The sequence below is a fragment of the Pristis pectinata genome, chromosome X, assembly GCF_009764475.1.
Source record: "Pristis pectinata isolate sPriPec2 chromosome X, sPriPec2.1.pri, whole genome shotgun sequence".
NCBI classification, from domain to species: Eukaryota; Metazoa; Chordata; class Chondrichthyes; order Rhinopristiformes; family Pristidae; genus Pristis; species Pristis pectinata.
The window spans coordinates 12,657,412-12,668,004 of record NC_067450.1 but is presented as its reverse complement, the minus strand read 5'-3'; the positions used below and the strand labels follow the sequence as shown (position 1 = coordinate 12,668,004).

Genomic DNA, 10,593 nt, shown 5'->3' with positions numbered 1-10,593 from the left:
ATCGAGGGCCAGCACTCGGAACCATGACAGTAAAAGGAAACAGGAGGAAAAGAGTGAGGTCACCAAGGGATTCCATTGGTTTGCCTTTCTTTTGCTGTAGAACAGCCAGAAAGCCCAGGTAGCCTGATCTTCCCCTTTGCATTACAGGATACACTGCAGTGCTTGTGTCTGTGGCTGGGGTGACCCGCTCTCCACCAGGACAACAGCAGTGGATTCACTCAGGGACAGTTGGCGATGGGTGTTGGAAGGAAAAGCAATACCAAAAGAAGACACAAATAAAGCAGCAAGCATTTATTGCTTTCTTCTGATTGAATTTGGTTTATTCTGTGAAAATGCATTGATTAAAATATATTACAAATATGACATTTATGGGATTAATCAGAATTACAATAATACAGACAAAATAGATGTTTTTTTACACAATTGCATGCTGACATCATCACATTACAAATGTGCAAACTGTCTAGAATTGATCAGGTTTTCTAATTTGTCTCAACGAATATGACAAGAGCTTTAACTTCACCCTTGCCCAGTTGCCTTCTCCAGTCCTGAAACCAGTGGTAGTTGGGGCCCAGATAACTGCTGGACCATCCATGTCACCAAAGACCCAACCAATCCTCTCACCAGTTGACTTCTGCACACATGCACAGCTTGGCAGTCATTGGATAGTGGTCAGAATCAGGTATCCTGGGGAATTTCTGCACCAGCCATCTCCTCCACTGAGACCTTCACCCTTGTGTTCTCAGGGGCCTTGGGAAGATCGGAAGACCCCGACTGCTATTCCAACTCCGAGCAGCTAGGTGTGCACAGATCACACAAGAACACCAGAAAACAGGCCCCTCAAGCCTGCCCTGCCACTTAGTATGATCCTATTGAACTACCCTAGATCCCATCTCCTCTTCTGTGCCAGTTCTCCATAATCTTCAAATCCCCCATTTTTCAAAATTGTAACGACCTTCATCTTAAATATACCCAGTGATCCGTCCTCCACGATCCTCGGGGCAGAGACTTCCAGAGATTCAACTCCCCTGAGAGAAGAAATTCCCATGCACCCCAGTTATAAATGACCGTCCCCTAATCCCGTAACTATGTACCCTCATTCGAGACCCTCCCACTATGGAAACACCTCAACACCTTCCCTGTCAAGCCCCTTCAGGATCTTGTATGTTTCAATAACAGCACCCTTCATTCTTCCGAACAAACGAATACAGACCCAACCTGTCCAGCCTCCCTTGATTGGACAACCCTCTCAGCCCAGGAATTACCCTGGAGAACCTACTTTGGACTGCCTCCAATGCTACTGTATCCTTTCTTAGGTAAGGGGACCAAAACTGTGCTCTGTATTTCAGGTGTGGCCTCACCAACACTCCGTACAGTTGTAATACAGGAATAGAAATCTTAGTCTGTAAGCTCGATCACCGCAACAAGCTTTGCGCTTTAACTGCTAGGCATTGGGAGAACCAAGTGTAATCTTCCGAAATATATATGCCAGCCCTCATACCACAACTGATGTGAGTGCTTGAATTATCTCTCCCTCTTCCTTCCCTTAGTACTTCTCCTCTTGAGACAAGGAGTTACAGTCTGCTTCAGGTCTGGGTGAGTTTTCAGGGGTACGTCTGGTACCCATGGAATCACATCAGTTGGGTGTTTCAGCAGAGGAAGGGTGGTAACATGAGGAGCAGCAACACCCCAGCTGTAGGAGGGAGGGGGTTGTCGAAGTGGCCATTCCTTGGCCCACTTCCCCAGCTGATCCCGATCCTGTTGTAACCTTGGACAACCTTCTTCACTGTCCACCACACCACCAGTTTTGGTGTCATCCACAAACTTACTAACCGTGCCACCTACATCCTCATCTGAACCGTTAATATAGATGACAAACAACAGAGGACCCAGCACCAATCCCTGCGGCACACCACTGGTCACAGGCATCCAATCTGAGAAACACCCCTCCACTCCCACCCTCTGCCTCCCACCACCAAGGCAGTTTTGTACCCAATTGGTTAGCTCACCCTGGATCCCATGTGACCTAACCTTCTGGACCAGCCTACCATGCAAGACCTCGTTAAAGGCCTTGTTGAAGTCCACACAGACAGCAGGGACTATGTGCTAAACTTTCTATAAACAGCGACCACAGTTGTTTACAGTGTGGAGCAGGGTCTATAACGTCTGAATGACAAGTCTGCCCCCTCCCCTACAATAACATGACCATCCTGTTGTTGAGGCAGAGTTGTATGCAATCCTACCCCAGAAATGACAGCCTGCAGACCCAGTGTATATGAGGTAAACTGGTGCCAGCTCTATTAGCTGTGGCATCTGGCCTGGCATAAAAGCCAATCAGCTGTACCCAGCCCCTGGAAAAGTGCCACGAGCTGTTTCTCTGCTTGGAGGTATTGCAGGGAAAGGTGTGTTTACTGGTGCAAGTGTGGAGAATGAGCAGTAAATCCAACCCCAGTTTTATTAACAGAATAATTGAAACATTCTGTTGTAAACAGCAGTATCATTATTTCATAACACAGTTTCGCTCTGTGGCAGGAGGCATGATTTCTGCCGCTCTCAAGGTCTGTGCACAGTAATGAGCAAGCAATGGTGTATCACTGACCCAGCTCTTGTTAGTGGCCTGCATCACTGCCACAATAGAGTCATCGAGTCATACAGCACAGAAACAGGCCCTTCAGCCCAACTCGTCCATGCCAAGCAAGATGTCTATCTGAGCTAGTCCCATTTGCCCGCATTTGTCCCATATCCCTCTAAACCTTTCCTACCCGTGTACCCGTCCAAAGGCCTTCTAAACATTGTTATTGTACCTGCTTCAACCACTTCCTCTGGCAGCTCGTTCCACACACCCACCATTCTCTGTGTGAAAAACTTGCCCCCCAGGTCCCCTTTAAGTCTTTCCCCTCTCACCTTAAACATACAGTATACTCTCTGGTTTGGACTCCCCTACCCTGGGGAAAAGGCTGTGACCGTCCACCTTATCGATGCCCCTCATGATTTTATAAACCTCTATAAGGTCACCCCTCAGCCTCCTACATTCCAGGGAAAACAGTCCCAATCAATCCATCCTCTCTTTATAACGCAAACCCTCCAGTCCCGGTAACATCCTCGTGAATCTTTCCTGCGCCTTTTCTAGTTTAATGACAGCTATATCTGGGCGACCAGAACTGCACATAATTTTCCAAGTGCAGTCTCACCAACAACTTGTACAAAAGTAACATGACGTCCCAACTCCGGTACTCACTGCCCTGACTGATGAAGACCAGCGTGTTAAACACCTTCTTCACTTCCCTGTCTACCTGTATTGCCATCTTCAGGGAACTATGTACCTGTACCCAGCCATGGGCAACTGTGACCCCACTAGGATACCTTGGGGTTGAGAAAGGCATTATCCAAACATCATTCTTTCCTTTATTGTCTAAACTTTAAGTCTTAGGTTTTGCCACTTTTTAAAAGTTATTCTTCACAACATTCTTCCTCCCGGACTCCCTGTCCATTAAAACTTCCCTTTCCCTCCTCTCCTGAAGATGTTGATGAACCATCTTGGTCAATGTCCCATTGGCATCAATGGTGCTGCCCATTTGACATCTTGTAGGTGCGGTTCCAGACAACAGCTACGCTCAGCTGTGTGACTGTGGTCAGCACCATCCCACTCTCATCCAAAGTCCATCATTACCGTGGGATAAATTAGTAACAAAAGCTGAAAGAGGATGTGGGAAACTCTCAGGAAGGTCTGTTAGCATCTAAATGCCCCTGGACTTGGTCAAGCTGGGCATTGACACACTTGTCTCCCGCTTGTCTGCCTTTCTTTAGCACTGTGCTTGAGAGGAAGCATGCGGTGCCCAAAGGTACTCTCTCAAACTCTTGTTGCCAGTGGCAACCACAAGGAATACAGGTCAAGAAACTCCTCCTGCGCTGAAACTGTGCAGTTCAAGATGCTGTGCCCCAGGGGAACAACTTTCTAATGTCTCTGATATGTGTGTGCAAATATTGCAAAGTCCAGGCCTCAAAACCACCTGTCATACTCGAAGCTCGAACTTTAGCCATGGTGTGAGCACTTAAAGAAGGGGGCGCCAACAGGGCCAGCCTTGCCTTTGATTAATCGGTGGGCATGGGAGCTGGTACAACAACTTTGAAGGCTGCTGGGACACTGTGCTGTCAGATTTTGGCAGTGTGGCAAAGATGGGTGTCGTCACCCCAACCCCACCTTACCTGTGGCATTGGAGGTACCAGGAGGATCGTGATAATTCACTCTCCAACTTTTGCGTCTATGCCTCTCCTTATGAGGCTTTCCACAGTAATGAACCAGCGACGTCAGTGGTGCACTGCGTTGACTGAGTCATTGCTGTGTTACCAGCAGCCTCTCTGTGCTGCAGTTGACCATACTGTGGCATGTTTACCTGGATGGAGATCAAAAAACTATCACCCAAATGTGTGAAGTGGTTGAATTTCCAGCCCAGGGTGTCTTACCGACACATGAACTGGTTTTCAAGGTTTCTTGCTGTGAAGTACATTCATGCCCCTGTCCTCTCCAGAGATACTGCCTGACCTGCTGGTTGGTCCCAGAGACCTACTCACATTGCAGCCTCCAGTAGATCCAGAGGTAAAGTGGAGAGTCTACGCTTTGTGCTCATGTTGGGCTGACTCCCAGCCGCAAAGTGACAGGAGCGTCTGCACAGAGAAGGGTGCAGTGCCAGGATGAATCCCTGCAGGACAGCATTTGTGCTGAGGTCTCTGAAACTCAACGTGTCTTTGCTTGGAGCTGGGGTGGGGGGGTGGGAGGGGGTGGGTACAGTCACCTTCCCTCCCTCAGAAAACGCCTCCGCTCCCTCGTGCACAAATCCCCTCCCCTCCCTCTGCACAAACTTCTCTCCTCCTCCCTTGAAAACCTCTCCCCATCCCCATGTACAAGCTCCCTCCCACACAAACTCCCCCTCCATCCAGTGTCCTACCCCTCTCATGTCCCGTTCTGATGTTGCCCGTGGCCAAGCCTGATGTCTGGTAGGGCTGGGCTATTGTGAGCCACTCAGGCTGGGGTCCTCAATGCTGTCACTCAAACACTGACACTGAACACAAAGCAAGTGCCAATGTTACAGGTTTCACAGGTCAAGAAAATCAGCATGAATTCTTTAGATTACAATACTTCAGTTTATATTTGGACCATAAAACACATATATAGTAATTAAAAACTCTATGGTAATTATGCATTTGATTTTTTTTTCTTATCTTATAGAGAGGTTTTCTGTGAAACGTTTACATCTCCTGAGCAGCATTCTATTAGTCCTCACCACTACTCCTGCTGTTCGCGGCTTACTCTAAAACTGTCCTGAATAATTCTGTTTGCTGACCTCTCAGTGTAAGGCAAAAGTCTATAATAATCCAATAGAATCTATTTTGAGCTCACCAGTAGAGCTCCGTGTGTGGTACCTCATTGGATGCTGGAATCCTGCTGTGCATTGTGCCTGTCCGATACCACAGCAAGTGCTACACTTAACTCATGTTGCAGTGTGCAAATTACTCTGAGGGATTTCCATAGGAATGCAGGAACTTACTTGTTTTGTTTTTTTTGAGTGGTTGAGGGTCACTTGACAGTTTTGCTTCAGAGCTCGCAAAGCTAGATCCCAAAATGTCTCTATGCCAACATTCTTTCCAGTCCGGTGTCAGTTGGGAACAGAATCCAAGCGTTGACAAAAAGCCGACACCATGGAGCAGATGCCTGAGAGTGTTCGCTTGCAAGCTAAAAGGACATTAGTTGGGGCTCGGGTGGATTAATTGGCAGGTGCTGTCTGAGAAGGTTTAAGAGCTCTTCTTTTGAGGATCAAATTAAAAAAGAATTAGCAGTCTGGTTTGAGCTTGTGCAGCGAGATGTCTGTGTTGGCCAGGTTGGTTAGGGTCTTTTTGATGCGGAGGGCCGTGAGCCTGGCAGACGGGCTCTGATACCAGCATTCCTTCATCAGTTTAGCGAGAACGCACAGGATCTAAAATAAAAACAAAGAAACAGGAGTTCATGGAAAGGAGCCAGCAGCTAATAAATTGGTCTTAACATCATCCCTAGCTGGTCAATATTTCCTTGAATACAAAATGGTAATACCACGGGTGAAGAAAATTCCCAAGATTTTATCATTCGGCCACCTTGCGGAATGACGCAGAATCTCCTCCCTGACAGCTGAAGGCAGTTTGTATTTCTGTAGCCTCTTCATTCCCTCAGGAAGTCCTGACATCAATAATGTACGTTTGAAGTGTGGACACTTGTGATTTAGGGAAACTACATCCAATTGGCAAGCAGCAAGAAAAAATAAACCAGATAGTCTGAGTTTTTTAGGTGTTGGTTGATAAGCAACTGGCAGAAAAACTTGACTAAATATTGTAACAACAGGAAGTAACATTTGTGGAAACAAATGTACTCATTAGCCAGGATAATTTTCCAGCCAAAAAAAATAGTTGGGGGTCCCACAAGGATTAGTGTTCAGACCTCTTGTTCACCATTCATATTCACAACTTAGATTTTAGAATCAAAAGTACAATTTGCACATTTGAGGCCGATACAAGACTAGGGGGTGTAGACAACACCGAGGAGGTTGCAACAACTTACAAAACATTAATACGCTTGCAGTATTGGGTTATAATTTGCAAATGAACCAAGCCAGATAAGTGTGAGGTGTTAGCGTTTGGTACTTATTTTCCACGTACTGTGGAGTACGTGCTCAGTTCTGGTCGTCTCACTATAGGAAGGGTGTGGAAGCCATAGAAAGGGTGCAGAGGAGATTTACAAGGATGCTGCCTGGATTGGGGAGCATGCCTTATGAAAACAGGTTGAGGGAACTCGGCCTTTTCTCCTTGGAGCGACGGAGGATGAGGGGGGACCTGATGGAGGTGTATAAGACGATGAGAGGCATTGATCGTGTGGATAGTCAGAGGCTTTTCCCCAGGGCTGAAATGGTTGCCACAAGAGGACAGGTTTAAGGTGCTGGGGAGTAGGTACAGAGGAGATGTCAGGGGTAAGTTTTTTACTCAGAGAGTGGTGAGTGTGTGGAATGGGCTGCCGGCAACGGTGGTGGAGGCAGATACAATAGGGTCTTTTAAGAGACTGTTGGATAGGTACATGGAGCTTAGAAAAATAGAGGGCTATGGGTAAGCCTAGTAATTTCTAAGGTAGGGACATGTTCGGCACAGCTTTGTGGGCCGCAAGGCCTGAATTGTGCTGTAGGTTTTCTATGTTTCTATGTTTCTAATATATAAAGAGATTTCATATTACTTGGAAAATAAGAAACCAAAGAGCGAAGCAAAGGGACCTCCAATTAGAAGATTTTGTCTGGCGTTATGTTTGGTGTAGGGCTCATGGAGTCGATAACATGTGTGCTCCGAGTTAGAAGGGCACAGGCTGAACTCCCAACTCCAGAGACTTGAGCACAAAATCCAGGCTGTCACTCCCAGCACAGAGGGACCACTGACCGTTGGAGGTGCCATTTTTCACAAGAGATTCTGCACAGGGGCTTCAGCTGCTCCCTCAGGTAAATGTAAAGATCTCATGACAATATTTCAGGAAGAGCAGGGGGCAGGCACAGTAGCGTAGCGGTTAGCGTAACGCTATTACAGCGCCAGCGACCCGGGTTCAATTCCGGCCGCTGTCTGTAAGGAGTTTGTACGTTCTCCCAGTGTCTGTGTGGGTTTCCTCCGGGTGCTCCGGTTTCCTCCCACATTCCAAAGACGTACGGGTTAGGAAGTTGCGGGCGTGCTATGTTGGCACCGGCAGCGTGGCGACACTTGCAGGCTGTCCCCCAGAACACTCTACGCAAAAAGATGCAGTTCACTATGTGTTTCAATGTACATGTGACTAATAAAGATATCTTATCTCATTCCTCAATCAACTTTACTGAGGCACAGTCAGTCATTGGTATTTGTGGGATCTTTCTTTGGCTGCTGTCTTTCCTACATTAGTGGGGAGTAGGGAGGTAGTGTTGCAGCTGGATAGAGCTTTGGTTGGGCCACACTTGGAGTATTGTGTGCAATTTGGGTCCCTTGATTACAGGATGTGGAAGCTTTGGAGGGGGAGCAGAGGAGGTTCACCAGGATGCTGCCTGGATTGGAGAGTATCAGCTATAAGGAGAGGTTGGACGGGCTTGGGTTGTTTTCTCTGGAGTGTTGGAGGCTGAGGGGAGCCCTGATAGAGGTTCATGGATTTATGAGAGACATAGACGGTCAGAGTCATTTTCCCAGGGTAGAAATGTCAAGTATTGGAGGACATGCATTTAAGGTGAGAGGTGGAAAAGTTTGAGGGAGATGTGCGAGATGGTTTTTTTTCACGTAGGGGGTGGTGGGTGCCTGGAGCGGGCGGCCAGGGGTCGTGACGGAGGCAGATATGATAATGGTGCTTGGGAGGCTTTTGGATAAACACATGAATAAGCAGGGAATGGAGGGATATGGATCATATGCAGACATGGATTTAGTTTAATTCAGCATCGTGTTTGGCACAGACATCGTGGGCTGAAGTGCCTGTTCCTCTGCTGTGAGTACAGTTCAGGTCACCCAGCTACAGGAAAGATGTCATTAAACTGGAGAATTTGCATAAAAGATTACTGAGGATGTTACCGGGACTGGAGGGCTTGAGTGAAAAGGAGAGACTGGATGGGCCGGGACTGTTTTTCTGGAGTGTCGGAGGCTGAGGGGTGCCCTTATCGAGGTTTATAAAATCATGAGGGCCATAGATAAGGGGGATGGTCAGTCTTTTCCCCAGGGTAGGGGAGTCCAAAACTACAGGGTACAGGTTTAAAGCGAGAAGGGAAAGATTTAATAGGGACCTGAGGGGCAACTTTTTCACACAGAGGGTGGTGAGTGTATGGAACGAGCTGCCAGAGGAAGTGGTTGATAACAATGTTTGAAAGGCATTTGGACAGTTACGTGGAGAGGAGGAATGTGGGCCAAATGTAGGCAAATGGGACTAACTGAGTGAGGCAACTTGGTCAGCACAGATGTGTTCGGCCAAGGGGCCTGTTTTTGCGCTGTATTACTCTATGACTATTACAGCAGTGATTACACTTCTAATGCCTTTCAGTGCCTGCAACATGGTTTGGGTGCCTTGAGGGCAAGAAGGACAGATTTGTGATACAGAGGCAGGTAAGGCAAACTATTCACAACCTCAGTGCCCCACATGAACTGAGCTGAGCTTCCAGCCGTGTCCTTTGCATCAAGGTCACCCTCTGTAACATCACCTGACTCTGCTTCAGCTCCTACTACTGCAGCTCTGTCCATGCATTTGTGGCTCTTCCAATACTGGCCAGCCTCGCGTGCTCTATTCTACAGCTTGACCTTATCTAAAACTCTGCTACCCATGACCTAGCTCGCACCAAGTCCCTTTCAGTTATTTGCTTTGTGCTCTTATTTAGAAAGTAGCCTTCATGTTCAAATATCCCCTTGGCTTTGCCCCTTGATATCTTTGGAGATTTCAGTAGCCCTCCCAACCCTCAGCAGCTCAGACCTCAAGCTCTGGAACTTGCTCCAAACCTCTGTCAGTCTATCTTCTCCTCTACGTTGCCTCATACAGCCCATTTCTTTGACTGAGCCCTTGGCCATTGGCCCTCATATCTGATTATGTGGCTCAGTGTCAAATTTTGTTCAATAATGTGGCTGTGAAACAACTTATAATGTTTAATTACAAAAAAACAGATGCTATATAAATGCATTCCATTGTTGTTGATGTTTGTATGTAACCAGTTTCGTCATAGATTCGTAGAGAGCTATAGCATGGAAAAAGGCCATTCAGCCCACCGAGTCTGTGCCAACCATCATCTATTCATTTACATCGATCCCATTTTATTCTCCTCACAATTCCATCAATTCCCCCCAGATTCTACCCCTCATCTGCACACCAGGGGTAATTTACAGCAGCCAATTAAGCTACCAACCCACACGGCTTTGGGATGTGGGAGGAAACCGGAGCACCCGGGGGAAACCCACGTGGTCACAGGGAGAACGTGCAAACTCCACACACAGACAGCAATTGTGGACTTGTGTTTGTAAGTTGAACCTCAACAAGACAGCAAAGCTCCTTAAAAACAGGGAATGCAGAAAAAAAAGAACAGGTGCATACCGGATCGGAAAACCATCTGTTGGGAATGTTGGGTCGCTGTTGATCAGTGCAGACAACTTTCCTCATGTCTTCGAAGCTGGGGTCAGTGGGAACCACGTCATAAAACGGAGGCTTGTATTCTTCCGTGATTCCTGTTTCCAACACAAGGAACAATTAGGGAGGCTTTAGTCAGATCTTGAAAACTGATCACTGCTCTTGTCCTGTGAACAGCTACTTCCCTTCAACCATTCGGTTCTTGAACCAACCTGCACAACCCTAATCACTACGGTTTAACAACACTGTGACCACTTTGATCACTTGTGGACTTACTTTTTCCATTCTAATTGTGTTCTTTCTTGTAAAAATTATGTATAATTTATGTTTTATTTATGTTTTCTTGTGAATGCTGCTTATCTGATGCTCTGTGCCTGTGATGCTGCTGCAAGTAAGTTTTTCATTGCACCTGTGCACACGTACTTGTGCTTATGACAATAAACTCCACTTTGACTTTGATTGACCACTTGCATCAGCAG

The 10,593-nt window shown here is 47.0% G+C and overlaps 1 protein-coding gene across 6 annotated transcripts in view; it reads right to left on the bottom strand.

Moving 5' to 3' along the window:
* Positions 1-290: 290 nt before the first annotated feature.
* LOC127567047 (activin receptor type-1-like) overlaps positions 291-10,593 on the bottom strand; it is a 108,681-nt gene continuing 98,378 nt past the window's right edge. For all 6 annotated transcript variants that reach the window (XM_052009709.1, XM_052009704.1, XM_052009707.1 and 3 more), the window contains 2 exons: positions 10,082-10,212; positions 291-5,972 (listed from right to left, as the gene is read on the bottom strand). In XM_052009709.1, coding sequence (XP_051865669.1) covers positions 5,829-5,972; positions 10,082-10,212 — 275 coding nt within the window. In that variant the 3' untranslated portion in view covers positions 291-5,828. The remainder of the gene's footprint in view (positions 5,973-10,081; positions 10,213-10,593) is intronic.